This window comes from Emydura macquarii, unplaced genomic scaffold (genome assembly GCF_026122565.2).
Source record: "Emydura macquarii macquarii isolate MOO-44397 ecotype Brisbane River unplaced genomic scaffold, CSIRO-AGI_Emac_v2 contig_587, whole genome shotgun sequence".
In the NCBI taxonomy this organism is placed as follows: domain Eukaryota; kingdom Metazoa; phylum Chordata; order Testudines; family Chelidae; genus Emydura; species Emydura macquarii.
In genome coordinates this window covers 3637030-3657445 of record NW_027130724.1, presented here as the reverse complement: position 1 = coordinate 3657445, position 20416 = coordinate 3637030, and the positions used below count along the sequence as shown (strand labels likewise).

The 20416-nt window shown below is 47.2% G+C and overlaps 1 protein-coding gene across 5 annotated transcripts in view; it reads right to left on the bottom strand.

The window, feature by feature from the left end:
- Positions 1 to 532: 532 nt before the first annotated feature.
- Positions 533 to 20416, bottom strand: part of CRACR2B (calcium release activated channel regulator 2B) — a 73672-nt gene continuing 53788 nt past the window's right edge. Inside the window, exons 9-18 of one of the 5 annotated variants that reach the window (XM_067540544.1) lie at positions 19662 to 19733; positions 18731 to 18788; positions 11660 to 11739; positions 8598 to 8901; positions 8237 to 8372; positions 7551 to 7632; positions 6055 to 6169; positions 4050 to 4157; positions 2994 to 3070; positions 533 to 1763 (exon numbers count right to left, since the gene is read on the bottom strand). In XM_067540544.1, the coding sequence (XP_067396645.1) occupies positions 1679 to 1763; positions 2994 to 3070; positions 4050 to 4157; positions 6055 to 6169; positions 7551 to 7632; positions 8237 to 8372; positions 8598 to 8901; positions 11660 to 11739; positions 18731 to 18788; positions 19662 to 19733 (1117 nt within the window). In that variant the 3' untranslated portion in view covers positions 533 to 1678. The other 4 variants (XR_010918430.1, XR_010918431.1, XM_067540546.1 and 1 more) reach the window with 4 other exon arrangements.

The following is a 20416-nucleotide window of genomic DNA, read 5'->3' as shown; positions in this document are numbered from 1 at the left end:
GTTCTGCCACTGGAACGGCCTCTGCAGCTTTCTGCCTGACCTTCCTTCCCATTGACTCATCTGTGAATGGAAGAGCACCACCCTGTGCTCAGTTACAGAAATCACTGGTGTGAACTCCATGGAGGAACAGAAAATCCCAGAGAGTGAGCTCATGCCCACTCAGGAGAAAATTTAGGCAGTTCACTTTGTGGGGAGGGGAGAGGAGGGGAGGGAAGAGGGAGGAAGGGGAGACACAGCAAGCAACTTCTCTACACCAGTTCAGACAATATTACGGAACTAGCAGCAACTGGGGACCCCTTCCCATTAGGTGTGGATTGAATTTGAAATGCTAGTTTTTTGCTCACTGCTCCTGATTCACTGATACCTGAAGCGGGGGATGAGGGCCTTAGCTCTGGGTGTGTGCTATATAGCAAGCGATAACAATTAGAGCTACTGGGGAATCAGGAGGTGACCTCTCCTGAGCTTTTCAGGGGCTGTACCAGCAAGGGACAGAAAGGCTTCTTCCCGGGATAGCTGCAACACATCATCAGGCACTAAAGGGTTACAGAGTTCTCTGAATTTGCAACAGATTCTAGCCCTCTGGAGTTCCCTAGCTTGGTGTCAACGGGAGCTGAATCCAAACCTCCAAGTCCCAGGCTAGTTACAGTCCCAGGCTGAATTTCCCCAGACTTCAGAGATTTGGTTTGGGCGTGTCTGTGCTATCCTCCAAACTTCACCAGCAGGTGGAATCCATGTGCATTGAGCAAAGAAGAAATCCAGTGTCCACCTACCCCACTGTCACCTTCTCAGCTGGCTGTAGCTGTAAAATTAGCAACAGATGTTAGGGCCACATCATCTCCATGCCCCTGCCTAGAAGATAGGGATCAGGTTTCATTATAACCTTAGATCAAAATACTATGAGGCCTACACCTCCCTTCAAAAAACACAAGTGCGAAAGCCAGATAGAACCAGTGCTATCTGGGTCAACACTAGGGTTTGAACCAGGGACCTACAGAGCTATAAGCATAAGAATAAGCTAAGCATTCACTACTTGAACTAAAAGGCTACTTACCTTAAGACTCATTGCTAGAAGACTCATACACCTTTTAAGGGGAGCAGCCGCTAGACGGCGACAAAGAGCCACGCTTTCCTAGCACAGGTTCCCTAGCTGAGTAACTCTGATTAGGCAGTCTGCTCCCAAAGGCCAGGTGAACTTTACCTTTAAGACACACCAACACTTCCAGTGCTCATTCCAAGTTTAAAATAATCATCTCTTTATTAAATGGTTGGACATTGCTTTAGTGTATTTAAAACTGAGGATTAGAGGCACCCTCCGTTCTCCTGTGTGCGTTTCCCATCCGGGTGAGACACAAAAGGAGGAAGCAAAAAGGAGAACCAATTTTTGTCAGGTCAATGCAACATCTCAAAGAGTATCTTCCCTGGAGAGGTGTGGGGGCGGGAGGGGGAGAGAATGCTGCAGCTGCCTGAGAGCATAGGGGTGGGGGTGTAGGGAGATTAGAATGATTCTATTGCACACAAGTTTGTTTCATTTGATGCTTGGATGTTCCCTGTTGGGTCAAGTTTCCCCCTTCCTTGAGTCCTTATGGAGCTGATAACCAGTTCTCAGCTTGCTGGGAGACAACCTGCTTAGCCAGCCATGTGCAGCCCCATACGTTCCTCAGGGATGCTCTCTGCTCCATCACGTGCAGCACCCCTTTCTCTTGTGATAATCTTCCAGGTGCAGGGCTCGCTCTCTCTGCTTGTCCTCTTGAGCTGTTAGCAACCTGGAATGTTCAACACATTAGCAGTTCAAGAACACAGCACCCTGATACTGCCATCTTCCTGCCAAGCCATCCAGGCCCTTCCTTTCCCATCAGGCAAGAATAAACTAGATGTTGAAGAGTAAAGGGCAATAGTGAGAACTGGGCTTCTTTTGGAGTTGGACTAAATAAAAGACAGACCCACAATATTGGTGAGAAATTCCAAATGGACTCAGAGGAGGAAGTGGAATATACTAGAGGAGGCAGTGTGTTGTACTGGCCTGGACGCAAAAGATGTGGGATTTATTCCTGGCCCTGCCACTGGCCTGCTGGGTGACCTGGGGCAAGTGATGTCCCTCTCTGTGCCTCAGTTTCCCCATCAGGAAAATGGGAATGCTGCATTCTTTGTAAAGCACTTTGAGATCTCCTGATGAAAAGCACAATATAAGAGCTTGGTGGTATTATTATTACACTACATTAGAAACACAGCAGGATTTCCTGCTTAATAAATCATTAACTACTAGAGTGGGTCAAAAGTTGTAAAATGATGTTATAAAAGTTTTTGTTTCAAAGCTTTCAAAGAGAAATTATTTTCCCCCCAATGTTTGTGAATTTTTTAAAATAATTTAAAAATGAAAATTTGTCAGATTTGACATTTTTTGTTTCCCTGTCCTTTTCCCATTTTGCCACTAGCAAAATAAATAAATAAATAAACAAATAAAGGGGGAGGGGAGTTAGAAGAAAGGAAAATCTGAAAACTGATAAAAATGAAAAATGAAAATTGTTCAGTTTTCATAGAAAAACCCAGAAATATCAATTATATATTATACACACATGCGCGCACACACAAAATTAAATTTCTGAGGTATCCTATAAAAACTGAACTACCCGTATAAAATAAAGTTTTGGGGAATTTTTTTAAAAGGCCTTTTTTGGCCCAAAAAAACCTCAAAAACAAAACCAAAAAAGTGTTCAAAACATTTTGACGAACTCTGATCTTTCCTTAGGCTGTGGTAGTATCCAAAATGTGCTAGGTACTTTCCAACCACAGAGGAAAATAACAACCACTCCCCTGGCATGTTGACCCCTCAGCCTGTTGAGTCACCAGAACCATCTGCCAATCCAACTTCTCATTTGGGACCAAATTCTATCTTAGATTAACACCCCTTCTCCTTGCCTGCACCTGAGAGAGATTGTAGCAACTAGGCCGTGATTGAAAAAGGCGCAAGGGTGATTCTGTTCCATTCCACTGACCTTGCCATATGCAGCATGGGCTCCAGGATGTTATAGCCAGTCCTAGCACTGCACTCATAGAAGATAGCTTTGTACTCCTGCAGGAAAGGAGAGTGAGAAGATAATTTCTGCCACTCTCACCACCACCCTCACCTAGACACACATGCATTGGGGAACGATTCTTCCCCATCTCCAGCACTTGCAAAGAATTATCCTCCATCTCCACATACACTGTGTAACAGCATCCCTCTCTGGAACTCTCACAGGATGCTGCATACATGCTGCCAGTAATACCACTGATAGCATAACAGAGTGTCATCCTGTAAGTGGTACAGGTACATTCTTTTTCCGCAGCTTAGGGTCTGGTTGGGGCTGTGGGTTCAAGGGTCTGACCAGGTGTTAGCACCCAAGAGCAGCATTGGGTTGGGTTTTTTAGCTGGAAGGAACAGCAGAAATGCCCCTTCACTGATCTGTGTGGGCTGCTGTGCAATGAAGCATGGGAGAGTCAAGATCCTGGTCGGGTGCAGTTTGGAGCACCTCATGTTCCACTATACAATTCAATGCATCAAGGCCCAGTGCAAGAGTCTTTTAGGCTAAGGGGAGGCAGGGATCACTGGGCATTAAAACCAGGAAAATAAATATTCCCATTTCATAACCAACTGGTGCATTCCCGGCACAACTAGGGTATGTCAAGAGCATGGAACCTGGACTGGTGGAGTGGGCTGGATCCCTGGGTTAAACTGCCACTATTTCAAGGGAATGCTGTGGGCTGCACCATCTCCCTTTGGGGTGAAAGTCACTTTGGATGTATCCAGCCCAAGCAGAAAGAGACCAGAAGTCCTGCCAGAGCCAGGGACATCACAAGCTAGCCACTTTATATTACCATTTAAGGACTTCACCCTGCACCGCTGAAGTCAATGGGAGCTTGGCTGTTGATTCCAGTGGGGACAGGATCATGCCCTGCAATGGCTGTGAGCACAGAAGAGTTCCCTCCCATTTCCTAAATATGGCTGTGAGCATGCAAACCAAACCAGAGCAAAATCCATAGAGTCTTTGGAGTAGCATACAGAGCGGCACCTTTGCCAGCCTTTCCCCCTCGGTCTTGGGCACGTTTTGGGTCTCTCTCTCTGCTGCATCCATTTTGTTTCCGAGCAGAAAGATGATGGCTCCATCCTCAATCCCTTCCTGCAGGACAGACAGAGCAAGGCTCCAGTGAGAACTGTCTGGAGGACAGGAGTATCTTGAAGCTGATCCTGCTCCCACCAACCTGAATAGGAGCCTTGTCGTTGACTTCCATGGAAGCAGGCTCAGACCCTACAGGACTTGCCAATATGCCAGGTGATTCAGTTTATTTAGGAACTGATCTGCAAGCTCTTCAAGTGACACTGTGAAAGGAAGTTAAATTATGGGTATGTTCTGATTCCAACTCGTTGATTTATCAGGCCTTAATGCTAAGGTTTTGGTGAATGGAAGGGGAGGCGAGCAGGTGGGATTTTAATTTTGGGGGGAAGGAGTTGCATTTAGTCTCGCTGACCTTTAAAAGAAAGAAAGAAATCTGCACTACTGGGTTTATGAGAGTTTAAATGTCTGCCAGTTTTTCCTGTGGAGCCTAAATTTCCTTGGTCAGGAGCTATTCAGCTTGATGTCTGCTGAACCCAGCCATCCTTAACTGAAAATCCACAAGCTAAATCAGCTAAGTACATTTACGCTTTCACTTAGCATTTTAGCAGCAGCTGTCATTCAGGGAGTCACATCTGAAGTCCCTTACTTAGGTAAAACCCCCATATAACTTCACTGCAAGTCCACCTGAATAAGGACTTCAGAATTTGGCCCTTCATCGTTTCCAAACTTAAGCACTCTGCACCATCCACATTTGAAGTGCTCAGGCTTAGTCAGTTGAAAAATATGGGCCAAATTCTCAGAAGTGACTAGAGATTTTGGATGCCTCCATTTTTGGGTACTCACAGAGGCCTGATTTTCAGAAGGTGGGTGCTCAGCACAATCTGAAAACTAGGCCCCTTTAAGGTGTCAAGTTGGATTTAAAAAAAACGGCACCTGAAATCACTGAAATCACCTGAAATCTTGGCCCTGAGTCCTTAAAATTCCTTGGAAAAAAATGACCAAGCTATTTCTAATGGGTATGTGCAAACTCACTGACATTATTAATAAAACTAATTGAGCAGATTTACTTCTACCTTGGCTGGATTTTTATGTCTCAGCGTGATCCACAAAACAAGCAAAGTTTGACATTTTCAGCTTCAGTTTTGTATCACTGGTACACAAAATATCTAATCAGAACATACAGGGAAAGTATTCACTCCTTCACCCTCCCCGCAACTCAAATATATCTGAAATTATTTTGCTTTCAAACTTTCACTCACACACAAAAACTTCCAAATCGACTGAGACTTTTGCAGAAGAATGTCATCCCAGAAGAATCTGTTTGTTAAAATTATAGCAAAATGGAAAAAGGGTTAGAAGAGAATTTATTTATGATTAGTAATGCAGTAACGCATGGAGGCTCTAAATTGAAGTCAGGTCCTCATTGTGTTAGGTGCTGCACATACATGTAGTAAGATACAGTCTCTGCCTCAAAGAGCTTTTGATCAAAACAGATCACATCGTGTGTTTGCTCTCTGAACAGCAGTAAGAGTATTAGGAAACCCGATTGACACAGCTGAGTTCCAGATAACCAGGTTTACTAAATATATATAAACATGCTACACATAGCTACATATATACACTGTTGCTCTGCTAGGTTTTGGTGACTTCTGCAACAGAAGACAAGGAGGCTTCCAAACAATTTAACAGGATGCTCCCCAATTCCTGTCTACTACAATCACCCAGACCAAACCTTAGCTATAGTAGCTTAGCTAATCATATCTGCTCTTATTCACTATGATTAATATTGTTTGAATATCCTACAGACCGTAGGACCTTCCAGGCCTCTACTAGCATACAACGTGGCTGCTTCAAATGGCCTCATTTCTAGAGCAGTTCCATTCGGGGTCATTACAGTGAAAGGAGATTCTTGAGCAATGCCAGCCTGTCAGAAACAAGGCCAAACGTGTCTCACTCTTACCTGGATGCTGCTCATCCAATTCCGCACTGCCACGAAGGAGCACTCTGCGGTGATGTCATACATCACAAAGATACCAGCCACCTTCCGGAAATACTGCTTGGTGATGCTCCGAAACCTGAAGCCAAATGAAACCGAAGATGCTTTCAGCACCCATTCACAAGCAAACGAAGGATCCCTTTCTTAACGTAGACCCTCTTTGCAGGGCCTGGTGATAGCAGCAGCAGGCTCAATCTTCCTTGAGCCAGTTGTGGCTCCCACTCACAAACAGGGGTGATAAAAGCAGGAGTCTTGGACTTTTGGGGTTCCATCTCAGTGGAGGGGCCCACGGCAGCAGTGAGTCAGCGAGGAAACAACCATCTGTCCAGAAGGGTGGTGTTTAGGAAGCAGGAAGGAAAAGCACACCTGGGTTAGGGGAAGGGGACTGGGAGGAGAGTCCATTTGGATGGGATCAGGGAGAAAAATGAAGGATTTGTTGGGGGGAACGAGGGGCAGGGAAATCTCTGCAGAGCGATGTTTTGGCAGATCTGTAACTTGGGCCTTTTCTACATTACTTATACTTCTTACTTATAAGCACATGCTAAAGTCCCATTGATTTCAATGGGATTTATACCTATGCTCAAGTGCTCTCCTGAGGAGGGATGATTTCCTGAACTAGGGTCCCTGTGCGATTCAGCCACAGGTAAAGCATGTTACAACTAGCTTAGAGGAAAAACACACAGTGTTGGAGACAACTGCAGTGTATGTATGCCACACTCCATGCAGTTAAATGGTCCCCTTGAAGTGGTAAATTCAGATTTCAAAACACATCGTAATTAAACAGGAGTAGCACGCAGTAAATTAATGTAGCCACTCTAACACAGTGTGGTTCTTTGTCCCCTCTAGCAGCTAGCTCACAGAAGAGGTTTAGGATTGTGTTACTGGTTCCAAGCTAGTCAGTTCTTTATCTTAAGAAATAGAGGCTCATGCTTTTAAATCCGGAGCTCTTAAATACAATCCCAGCCAAGGCCATTGTTACATAAAACTATTTTCCAACACTCCTGGAGGCATCAGGATCTGTTCTGGCTGCCACCTGCCCTGTTGTTTTCCCGAAGCATGCCGGTTTAGGTAGGAGAGCTTTGAGGGCCAGAAAGCAAGTTTGTATCCCATGCAATGATGTATGGAAAGGCGGGTCCCCAACCTTAACTATATGGACAAGGATTCCGGGTGTATTGAAATTCACATCCTTCTCATGGCATGACCTGCTTGGGAACCACAGATCCTACAGATCTCCTGAATGGACATGTGATACAGACACTGATGGCAGAACTGCTTCTGGTGTCAACTAACAACTCCTCTAAGGTTAAAATGAACATCACATTCCTCAGGACCTGATACAGGTCTGCTCGCTCCTCCCACTCCCTGCCCGCAAACTCAGTAGCCTCTCTCAGCACTTACTGTCACGTGCTGTGAGCTTGGCAGCATGAAATCCTAGCATGGAACTCAAATGCTTCATTTACCTCTCCTGGCCCGCTGTGTCCCATAGCTGCAAGGCCACCTGCGTGTTATCCACCATTAAATTCTTCTCTTGGTAATCAATACCTGCAGGAGAGGGAAGGGGAAAACAGGGAAATGAGGCCTATAGAAAGGATCAGCTGAATTACTTCAGTGAAACAGAAGAGTAGACACTTTGGGGCAGGGATTCTGTCTCCCGTTTTATTGGGGAATTGCCAGGGTCATCTGAGCTGCTCCAGCAGCCTAAAGAAATAATGTGACAGCAAAGACACCAATCCTTCCCATCTCCCTCTTTTCCCTTTCTCTTCCCCAGAATTTGCAGGGGGTGGCCATAGGTCAGACCAGCCTCCTGGATAATTCGGAGATCAACAACCCACTCGCTGAAGAGCAGGTCCCTTTAAGGTGTCTCAGGCTGGGCATCCCAGAATCACTAATCCTTTTTGAAAAAATCTTGGCCATGTCGACAGTGTGTCCAGCACTGTGTGGTGCATACAGGACAGACAAATGTTCAACACCACTAATATTGAAGGAGATGGTGCTTACGGGTAACTCAGCGCTGCATGGATCAGACACACAAGGGTGGGATCATTTCAAGCTTCCTCTTTTATGTTTCATTATGTCCTTCATTTCCCAGGCCAGCGGCTCACCCCGCTGTAACCCGGCAGCACAGGGGGGGGACCTTTTCACTTACCAATGGTCGCACTGAGCTCAGCCAAGAACCTGTCATAACAAAAGCGATGGATGAAGGAGCTCTTGCCAACACCAGAGTTGCCCACAAATACCACTTTGAAGATACGATCCGGGGAGGAACTGACTGGTTCGGGTGCCTGAATTTAGGGAAAAGAGGGTGAGAAGAGAAGAGGCGAAGAAGAGAATTTATAGACTCCAAGGCTCAAGTTGTGCTTTATGGGCCAGAACCGCAGCTGGTGTAAACCAATGGAGATTGGAGGTGGGGGGTGAGATTCAAAAAGCTCAATCTCCACAAGGTTCACCCCCTCCCCCCGTAGTAAACATGTGAGGGAAAAGGAAGAGCCCTAAATGATGAGACTTACCAGGGTTTCCTTGCCAATGGGCTGCCCTCTGGGGGACAGTGGAGCATTGTCCAATTCATCTTCTGTTTTCCTCCAGTCAGCATCACCCTTCGGAGCCATCCTTGGGTTCCCACCAGCCCCTGCCATTTGCTGCCTCTCTCTCTCGCTGCTTGAGCTGCTGCCCTCTCCAAAGCTCATGCTGCTTGCTTTTCCCTTTGTCCGTCTGGTTGTGGTGTCCAAGAAGTATTTACAGCTCTTCTTGTTAGGCTCTTCCACAGTCACGTCCTCCAGGAAGGTGAGAGGAAGATCCCCAGGAACCAGTTGTCTGTGCCGAGACCCACATGTGCCCCAGAGATGGGATGGGGGGGGGAGGGCAGGTTCCCAGAAATGATCAGTGTGACCAAGTTAGAGCACACAGAATACCGACTGGGGGACACACATACAAACACAGAGACATAAGACCAACCTCCCTAGGGGAGAAGGGACAGGAGAGGATACAGCACACGTCCCAGTTCTGCACACACTTACGCACGTGTTTAAGCATTTGCAAGACTGGGGCCTCAGCTAGTGGACCTTACCCACATGTTATACTGGTTCAAGGACTGTTAATGGAGCAAAACTCAAAGGAAACTCAGAGACGGTGGCAATAGTATCCTGACACAAGCAGGGGTATGGACAGGCTGACTAAGAGTCCGTTTCAAACAGCTTCTTATGTCTTTGTTGTAATTAGAGGTGCTCAAAACACAGGGGGAATTTCAAGAAAAAAAAAATTGTAGCCAATCATATTTGGCACGTTTCTAAAAAGGGCAATGTTTGGGGTTTTTTGAATTTTGCATGATTTTTTTTTTTTTTTTAATAGAAAATTTCTTTTTTCTGTTTTTTGGTTCTTTCAGCTTTTGGTTCTCTCTCTCTCCATCCCACTTTCCCCCCCACTTCCTTTTTCCTATTGCCACTGGAATGGGGAAAGAAAAACGGGCGAAAGGAACTGGGGGTTGGTGGGGAGAGGAAAAACAAGACACTGCGAGAACGACTCCGTTTTTTCAATTTCTAATTTAATCCAATATGTGCGCCTTAGAACATGTCCATTATTAGCAGCCACAGTTTTGTGGAGCACTCACATTTCCCCCAACCTCCCCAAGTACAGGGGGCTGAGCTTGATGACTTCTCAAGGTCCCTTCCATCCTTACATTTCTCTGATTCTATCATTTACTGCAGTGTTATCTCTGCAACCAGTTCTAAAAAAAAGTGTTTTATCACCACATACAACTGGCTCAGGGGAAAGAAGAAATCAAAGATCTGGGCTCTGACAGATGATTATTCTTCGGAGCCTTCTGCTTCCCCAGGTGACCTCTCAACTGCAGTGAAGCTTTTCCCTAGAGCAGACGGTCAAGGGGGTCATCACCCACTATGTTGTAGCTGTGAAACTGCTGCATGACTGCCATCTGCTGCATGTGTTTGAAGCCATGTCTCCACTATGAGAGAGGATTATAGGGCTTCAGGCAGGCCAACGTGTGCAGTCTGTCATATTTGAGGATAATAGGATGGCAGGGAGAACAACCACCTTTGGAATAATTCGCTAGGTTCTGGGGAATCATGAGCACTTGGAGCACACAAGTGAGGAACTGGCGCTGTTAAGCGTTTTATGGCCAAGTTGGCTTGCCATTGTTAAGGAACTAGAAGAAGGGAAAGGGAAGATGTAAAACTGAAGCAAGGACTTGAACCAGTGCACACTGAACTCAACGGAAATATTTTCTTTAGCTTCCATGGACACTAGATCAGGTCCAAAGGAGATGGGGGGGGGAAGGAAGAGACGCATGCCTAATCTTAGGGTATCATGCTCACAACTGTATCGAGCTCACACTGAATATACATGGTAAATACCTTTTACACAAGACACTAGTGGATGGGCCAGGGGTCAGATATTTTCCCTCTCCCCTAAGCTTGCACGTGGCCAATACCACGAGGGCTGTGAAAATTCATTACCTGCCTGTATCATAGGGTGGTCAGACTGGCAGTGATGGAGAATAGTTAACCAAATGACATTCTCACCCATAGAAAGCACACACATGTTGCCCTGGATGCCGGCTTTTGGAGAACAGAAATGTGCATAACCCTCTCTTCACACCCTAGAGATTCACAAGCACGACTGGCTGAACTATGGAGTTAAGAGGCAAAGGCCACTGAAAGCAAACCCCCACCTCAGGGGGAGTGTCACAGCTGCAAGTTTACAAGCTCTCCTGCGTTTTAAGAATTCTTAAGTAACATGATGTAGTCCGAGAGCAAGAATGGGAACAGAAGGATGATCAGCAAGCACTCCTCCTCTTCTCCACACAACCCCAATCTCCAAGTCTCTGGCCCTGCGAAACCCTTTGGATCATCACATGCCAGCAGCTGTGTGCTGGATTTCCAAAGGAAGAGCTCTGGAGAAGAGCAGGAGGGCAATATCACCATCTGGTCCCACTGGACAGAATCTCAGCAAGGGGCTCAAGGGTCCTTCCCAGCTTGTTCAAATTCCCTCCCAGCTCAAGATGTTGTAAGCCATATTTTTACCAGGGGCTTAAAAATGTGGCCACTAAGTCTGCAGGGGTAAAAAAAGGGTTTTGCATCCAGTTTGGTAAACAGGTTCTTGGACAAAGGAGCATACACACCAGGAGTTAACTGCAGACTCTTTTAGCTGCAGGGGCAAAATTGGGCCCACACAACTACAGATTATTTCTTAAAATTAGTCCTTGTGATTTGAGCAATTTAACCACTTTAGTAGCATCACTGCTCTAAAGGGGCAACCATCCATGGGAGGTCAGCACTGTAGCTTTGTCTACATGGGGAATTTGCCTTGATTCCAACAACTGAAGTCAGCTACCCACATTGTTGCACCAGTGCAAGCCTCATTTATAGACGAAGAACACCTGCTAGAAGCTCCCACCCCCATCAAGCTGCAACCTATTAATCTCCAACAATTAACCCAAGCCTATCATTGGCCCACGTAGTGGGGGAGCAGACACAGAATACAGATGGGCCAGCAGGCTGGCGCAGCTGCCCACAGACTTATGGCATGCAACTAACGACACAGATTCCTGTCTAACCGTTTGACTGGCTTGTCCTCCAACAGGTAATTGCCTATCACTGACCCTTTCTTCAACATGGGCTTTTTGCTCTGAGGTGCCTGGAAATTAAAGAGAGGGGATGAAAAGAGCAATTAGGATACATCAGCCGAATGATCACGCACCAGATGGAACCAGCTCAAACCCCACCGTGTGAATGGGAGCTCCAGCTTGATGAGGGAGATGGTTTTTCAGCCCTTTAAAGGTTTTGGGCTGTACAGCAATTGAGTCCAACTAATAGCCAACAGCTTTGGGTGGATGTGTAAGGGGGTGAAAGAATGACATGAAATTAGAAGTCATAATGGAGAGATTCAGGAGATTTTCACTGTAACTAATAAATTACATTTCTAGGTCCTGATTCTGGAAGGTATTTAAGCATGCACCTATCTTTAAGCACACAAATGGTCCCAGTGAAAACCAACAGCCTTATTCTCAGCATAAGCAGAAATAACTAGCTGAATTTGGGTCTGACCTATGATTTTTCATACTTTGAGATGGTGAAGGCGGGGTCCTGATCAAAAAGATTATGGCAAACCGGCATTTCCGGTTAAGTATGGAATCACACTGCCCTTCTGTATGGATCAGTATCTCATAAAGCTAGAGGTTAACTGGTTACTGCACACTTTCTGTTCTTAAGCACAACTGTTGCACCCCTGTTCACCTAATCCCATCATGTGTAGATACTGCAGCAGATGGAGAGGGATCAGTGCTCCATTCTGGTACTATCTCCTCAAAGGGTACCACCAGCACCAGGACCACCGCCTGCTTGCACTATGTGGAAAGCCATGCATACACCATAGGAATAGTAGGCGAGAAAAATCACTTCTCCAGTAGGGATTTAATGTTAATGTGCATGTGTGTTTAAGAAGAACATGTCACTGTGGCACCTGTTGTGATAACGGGGCCGACAAAGTTACCACAGTCGCGAGCTTAATTGTAGGAGTGTATGAAAATTCCTAAGATGTTACAATAACCTGTAATAACAAATGTTGATGGCACGTAGGTCAAGTTGTTGTTAGTAATGACTGTTATAAATAGGTTCAAGAGAACCAGGCAGAGAAACTAAACTAGTTTTTTTTTAAAAAAAAAAGGCCACATTGACAAACTATGCTGAACTCATGCTTGGTAACAACAGAAGATACGGAACTGGAAAACAATGAACCAAAACCATTGTGTCAGCTATTAGGTCAAACTGGTAGACCAGATAACAAGGGGATGGGCTATTCCAACCACCATTCTCTTTGAGGGTGAGACTTTGGGGGGAGAAAATAGAAGAACAGTTGGAAGTTACTGGACCTAGCTTCACCATCCTGGCTGATGACCCCATCATCTCCTGGGGCCCCGAGCCTTCATCGTCCTAATCCTGAGAGATGTCCTGACCAAACTGGGCCAGAGGGAGAGATCCAGAAGACATTGCCACCCCTACCAGCTATTGCTCAATCCCAACCACCACCTGAGATGAAATGGGGTCAGACTAACAGTGGCAGCAACAGCGCCAGCCCATCTCACCTAACTTCTCTTTTACCCAAAAGGCCGGTTGTTACCATCTTTGATACCACCCAAGATACTGTCAGACAAGGGGGTTTTTCCTTCTAAACTCCTGCTAAAAGGAAAGGGACCAAGGGATGTTGTTAAAGCCAACCCTTATTGAATGCTTTATGTTTCAAATGCTTTAACTGGTTCTTTTTCTTTCCTTGATCTTTAATTAAAGGTTAAAAGGATTTTTAACGGTATGTTTGCCATGGTGCTAAGCAGGTTGAGGTCTCAAACCCCAAACCTTGCTTAACACTATTGAATGTTGGGCATGACTAGGTTATGTCAATATCTCCCTGTATTCCAGCTAAATTAATGCCATACACCATTGCAGCTTTTTAATGGCATTTTCCAGCTTCCCAGAGAGCCCTGATTGTCAGACAGCCACAGAGCACATATCCCCTACCATAAGAGCTCAAAACACACTTGGTAACCCATTTCACAAAGCTCATGTTAGCACATGGTTCAAGCATTCCTCCCAGGGTGAAGCAAAGCACTGGAGACATTCAGCCAGGGAGGGAGGAGAAAACATGCCTGGGGTCAAAATGGGAATAGCAGATGGAATTCGAGTGCATTCTCTCAGCACTCAAACCACTTAGCTACCCGATTGCCTGTATCACATGAGCCTCAGGCAATCCCTCGGAGCCCTGCAGTCACCTTTGGAGCTCAGGTGACTCCTGGCTAATCTGTTACCACCCAGCCCTGCCCAGAGAGTAAACGTTACCTACTAAATAAATACCTATTTCTCAAAATAAAGAGAGACAGTTGCTGGGATTTTTTCATTGGTTCATCAGGCTTTTATTGGCTTGTTGGCTTTTGCGTAACTTTGGCTTTTCACACAGATGGTACAGACACAAACAGGACATCACAACTGTACAATATACACTGCCAAGGATTCCATGAAGACAACAGAATACATAGACTTACTGGGGGGGAAAGGCAGGGGAAGGGAAGAAGGCCTGTCCTGTAGTTTTCATTCACATTCCACTGCTGGCATGTCCTGGAAGTCTATGTCCTAGGGCATGACTGGTGGTGAATAGAGGCATTTTGCTTGTTCAGGACAGCACCTTTGCTAACATTCACCATACTGGCTGGGGATCAAATGTGGGACTTCTGGATCTAAAAGCATGAGTCTGTACTACTTCTGCTGAAGGATCAGAGCTGTTTGCTCATAAATCTCTCTCTGTGGTCTAGCCACTAGAGGGAGAAGTCAAGCCACACCATGTTAGCTTGGGTGGCACAAACATGCCCATGGCAAGGTTAGAAGCTTTTAGGAAGAACGATGGATAAAACCCTTCACAGAAGCATGCAGAGGATCAGGGTTCTTGTTGCAATCAGGTCCGTACAGTCCCCTCACTCTAGTCCATATGTTTGCTATAAGAGAACACCTTGTTCCTTACACCTTCATTTCATAGAAATAACATTATCCTTCCTAAGATTTGCAAAGAACTATTTGCATATTTAAAAAATAGATCTATTCCCTCTCCACGAGCGTCTCTGTTACACACACGCCAGATCCTTAGAAAAGGCCAGGTAGAAAAACGCCCCATTGCTGCTGCAGATGGATAGACCTTGCATCACCAGCCAGTCGGCAGACGCCCTATAAGGAAGCAGCTGCAAATCAATGTCCCCAAGAGCTGCATGGGCCTTGAATTACTTCATATTGAAATGAGATTTAGATTGGTTGACCACCAGAATCCCTGGCTTGAAAAGCAGCATGCTCATCCCACTAGTCCAATATTAATAGAAACACCAGGCTGGGAAGTCCAAAGCGCCCCCTAGCTAGGGGTTCACCGTGGCAAGAAAGCCCTGTGTCTGGAACACATGCCTCAGCCTCATTCAGCCTTTGAATGCAGTTCCCATTATAACCCACCCAGGTTATTAGTTCTCTCTCTCGAGGGACAGACTCTTCCATGAGGCTGCTTTGCACCATACCACCAGCATGACCTGCTCTTAAAGCAGCATGAAATTGATTGGCCAAGGTTGCACAGCTGATGTCGGGGTTCTTACACCATTGACCCGCCCTGCTACCAGCATAGAAGGGAGAAGGGGAAAGGCTGCACCTCTGGGCCATGGCATTCTTAGGCTGCACTTCAGCCTCTTGGGTCTGTTACAGCTAGCACAAGTCAGAGCAGCCCTCAGGTTGCTCTAATGCAGCACAAGGGGACCAGCCCTGGACAGAGCTATAGCTGGTGCAGAGAATGGCAAGTGAACTTTATGCCATCTTTGCATGCATACCCCTGAACTGGACTCTGTGCAACAGCCATACCCTACCTAGCATCTGGCTCATGCTTTGAATACACATTGTGCCACTCATGCACGCTCACACACACACAAACAATAGCTAAACGTTTGAATGGTTCCAAATAAGAGACCCAACTATTGTTGTAACAGATGAAGTGGCCTGGAAGCTGGTCTTGCCTGAATGCTGAACTGGCTTTTTTCAGGAGCAGATTTTAACTGCTGTCTATGGTGAATCCAAGCCTATGGGTAACTGAGGTTTCAGTTGCTAACTCTGTACAGTAACATTTCACATACAGCATGTAAATCAGCACCCTTCCACTGACTTCATTTGAACTCTGAATGCTGATTTACACCCGATGAGGATCTGGCCCATAAATTCCTAAAATAAAAAAGGATGACATGATCAGTGAGTTTTTTTTTACCTATAATTTTGAATGGGACTGAGTTTTCAATGCAATGGACAGGCAAGGGCTCAGGGACAGATTCCCCTCTAAGATGCAGTCTGTACCTCAAGTGCACTATGTTCGGTACCGAAGTGTTTTCTGACATCTTTAATGGCATCTGTGTTTCCTTGAGTAAGTTGCTAACTTTTTCCTATAGTCAGCACCCCCTTCAATTAAAATCGTTTTAAAACAACCATCTAAGACAGAGGAGACCCACAGTTATGGAGCAGAAATATCTTCGAGTGGAGGTTTGTCTGTATTGTTACTCTGTGTCTGCTGAATGTGTCTGCTCTTGAACAAAACAAACTGATTCTGTTTCTGCTCTTTAGGCTATCTAGACTTCCTCAAAGGGGGTCATTTCCCCCATCTTATTTACTATTAGAAATACCAGGCCCTGACTTCCTTCATACTGGTGGAGGACCAGGATGGTGATATCACAATAGGCTGAAATCTGAGCTGAACCTCTAGGAAGGGGAAGAGGATGCTAAGGCCTTGGCCACACTGTGAAATTATTCATATATTTGCACCAATGCCACTGAACCAGTGCAAACAAGCTCACCAATGCCTTGCACCAGTATGACTGTCTCAGTTTGAAATCAAGGTAAAAGGATGGGGGACAGGAAAGGTTTCCTCTACACAAACCGATCCTTACGAAGACACGTGAAGATGCCAAGAAAGCAGTCATCATCCCAACAACCCACCATAGAGCTCAATGCCCCACCTACTGGACCTCAGAAGTTGAGAGGCAAGACCTGGCATTGAAGCAGAATACAGTGAAAAAGGTATTTTTCCTGTTTGCATGGGACTCTGCAATAAAGTGATCTGGTTTTATTGGGTTCTTTTTCCAGAAGAGGGCAGTATGCTAACATTCCAATCACATGCAAGCCTGATGATAAAAAAGCCAGCAACTGGACTGGATATCCGGAGTTATTGCATACTGTCTCTGTGGTGCAGCAGGAACCGCAGACACTCTGGAACAGGTGAGCTGGCACCTCCTCCAGATGCCTTAGCTAGTACTTTTCACCCAGTACACAGGCAGAGTTGGAAGCCTGCCTGGAATCATGTGCTCTGAATGGGTGGATTCCAGCTATAGCCAGTATAAACGATTAGATCGCGGCCAGATATCTACCACCAGCTGGCACCACTACACTCACGCACGCTATTAGCAGCTTCAACAAATTCCCATGCAGGATTCCAAAACAACTATCGCCCCTGAGCCCCAAAAGAAAGAGTCAATACAATGAAGTTGTTCTGAAACAAGCCCTTCCTTCTTTGGATTTTACTCCAGCTTTTCTTCCAGGAGGAGCAGCTCGCAGCCAAAGCATAGGCGGGACCTCTGGCACGGCTTCCACCACACTTCAGTTCACATTTCATCACACTGGTGTTGCTGGTTTTACTGGATTCTACCCAAGTGCCAGCCTGGCTTGGACATGTTGGATCCTCATTATCCCAGCCCTCCGCTTTGCTGCATCCCCTCCTTGCATGCTCATTGACATTGCTGGAAGGCTGTTCCCTCCAAGTCTTCACCAGTGGAGCACGGTGGCAGGGTTGGGGGAAGATGAGCCCTTATTGCAAGGATGGGAAAGGAGCTTTGCTGCAGGATGAATGAAGGGGCCACAAGGACTTCCATGTATGCCACATGCTCTTACTAGTCTTAAAGGCCATCCAGCTTTTAAGTCAGTGGTCCCCAAACTGTGGAGTGCGCTCCCCTAAGGGGGTGTGGAAGAACATTCAGGGGTGTGCAGCAGGGCTTGAGCCAGCCCCCACAGGGGGTGGGGAGGAAGAGCCACTCAGCCTTACTCTGCCCCCAGCTTTGCTCCAGCCCCGTCCCCAACCGCGGCTCTGCTCCCAGCTGCCGGCCCTGCCCCTGGGCTTGGCTCATAGCCACAGCCCCAGCACTCGGCCCTGCTTCTGGCCCCAGCCGCGGCCCCAGCCTTGGCTCTGCTCCTGGTGCTGGCTTCGCTCCTGGCTGCGGCCCCAGTTGCAGCTCTGGCCCCAGCCTCGGCCCACAGTTCCAACCGCAGGCCCGCTCCCGACCACAGCTCCTGGGGAAGGGGGGCATGGGCAGATTACATTAGGGGGAAGGGGGGGCATGATTTTAAAAGTTTGGAGACCTCTATTCTAAGTAAATGGTGGGATGTCGGTGAGCCTGCCTGCCCCAGGCATCATAGGGTGCCAATGGCTCTGCTCACCCCCCATCCGAGGCTGCGTCTCCAAGACGATCAGACTGTGGGTGAAGGCAATGAAGATGAGGCCCATAGTGAACCGTGTGGTGCTGTTCCCCTTCCTTGATGGGGTCCGAGTCCCATCTCCCTAATTGTGGGCTTGCTGTTGCCCATCTGTGCAGCACATTTGACAGGGCTGGGGTTGGGGGCAGGCTGGCACAAAGGAAAGAGGGGTATGACTCGCAAGTGGGGTATGGAGGCTGCAGAAACGGGTGCCAGCAAGCAGACAAGCTCTCTGGGACTCTACTCCCTCACTGTCATTCAGGTTAACATAGGCCTCAGGTGTGGGATTCTGCACCAGGCACATCCTTGCCTTGAATTCCCCGGCTCAGTCACAAACACACCAGGTCCCCACACGTGGGCTCCCCCTTCAGAACAGTCACAGGGCAATGGACTCCAGCAGTCCCTTCCCACCAGCCTGAATGCAATCAGGGCCGCGCCCTCCGGAACCCGGAGAGGGACGTGGAAGTCTATCCGAGGGCTACACCAGGCCTCGGGTACTTTGGTCAGTGTCCCCCATGGAAGTGCAGGGCCCCGGAGTGGTGACAAGAACAGCAGCAGACAAAAGGGCAGTGGCTGGGGATTAGGATTTTCTTTTTGAGACTAACCAGCTTCTTGGCTTCAAAGGCATCTCGCTCATCCCGAAGCTTCTTGTTCATCTCTCTGCTCCAAGGGAAGGTTAGAGAGAGACAAGCAGAGGGGTTACAAAGTGCTCATTGGGAGCAGGGCAGAGATGCTCTAGTGCAGCGGTTCCCAAACTCTACCACATTGCATGCCATCAACATAAAAAGCCACCCCCTGTAGCACCACCACCTATAGGGGCAGGGGGGAAGGGGTGGGGCCGGGAGAGGGGAGCGGCTGCTGCGCTGCTTGGGGGCGGAGCCGGCACTGGAGCAGCTCTTGGCCAGCCCCCCAGCAGCAGGTGGACACGTACCATTGGGAGGTGGCCTGCGTACCCCTGGTAGTACGTGTACCACAGTTTAAGAACCGCTGCTCTAGAAGGAGAGATAATTAGGGAAATAAGGCCCCCCTTCTTGCCAGATGGGTGGGGTGTGGGCCTCAGTCCAGATAATGATGGAACTCCATAGTATTCCCTTAAACAGGAGGAAATAATTCCCTCCACTGTGTGAATCGCTGAGTGACAATCTGTGGCCTGTCTTATGCAGGAGGTCAGACTAGATGGTCATACTTGTCCCTCAGAGAATCTATGGATGCCATTGAAATATATTAAACATTACTATAGCTTCCACGAGAGACAAAGAATTTGTAAGGTGCTTCAGCCTCGTTGGCACATCTGGAAACAAGCTAGCCAGAAGAGACCAGAGCTAATTAACCAGCCCGAATCCCTTTGGCTATTGGTTGGATGATTCCCAATTCCCACCGCAAACAGTCACTAATTCTGGAAGCCAAGCATTCCTGTGCACTGCTGGAGTTTTGAACCCGTTTCTAGCTGTGTGGTGGATAACGCCCCCCAACCCTTCCACCTCTTCTCCAGTTTCCGCTCTAGGGAAGTTGCAGTCTCTCAACACTCCCCCTTACCTGAGGAGCTCCAGCTGTCGAAGAAGACTTTGTTTCTCTTTCTGCATGTTCTTAGAGACTCTAAAGACATCCCTGAGTTAAGGGGAGGGGAAGGGGAAAAAAAGGAAAAGAACAAGAAACAAGGTTAAGAGAAAGACTAGAAAAGTTGGAAAATCCCTCCTCCTTCTCTCACTCTCTCTCTCATGCACATGCAAGTCATGTTGCTAGAGGTACAAGCCTGCCACTGCAATGATAGTTCAGTGAATAGAGGACTGGCTCAGGAGCCAGAAGACCTGAATTCTCCTCCTAATTCTGCCACTAGCTCCCACTGTATGGCCTTGGGCAAGTCACTTTCCTTCTCCGCACCTCAGTTTCCCCACTTGAAAAATAGGGATAATGTCATGGCTGGGTTGCAGGTAGTCCCACTTAGTAGCTGGAGCCAGAGTGTGCAGTCACAATACAGGAGTTAAGAGTCAGCTGCCTCAGGATACTGGGGGTCAGAAGCAGGAGACAAGCTGGAGGTCAGGAACCACAAGTCAGATGCTAGGAGTCAGACTGGACTGGGATGAAGCAGGAGCAGAAAGCACAAGGCACACAGTCCAGAGCAGGATGGAGGCCAGTTGTTCAGACACCTTCCTGTCCCGGTCCCTGCTTCTGCTTTAAGTAGGACCAGTAGGCCAATCTGCTGTCCTGGGACCCTGCCAATCCAACTTCAGGGGCAGAGCCTCACACTGGGGCAAGGCTTTGTAGGTCCCAGATAAGCTACTGCCAGCTGG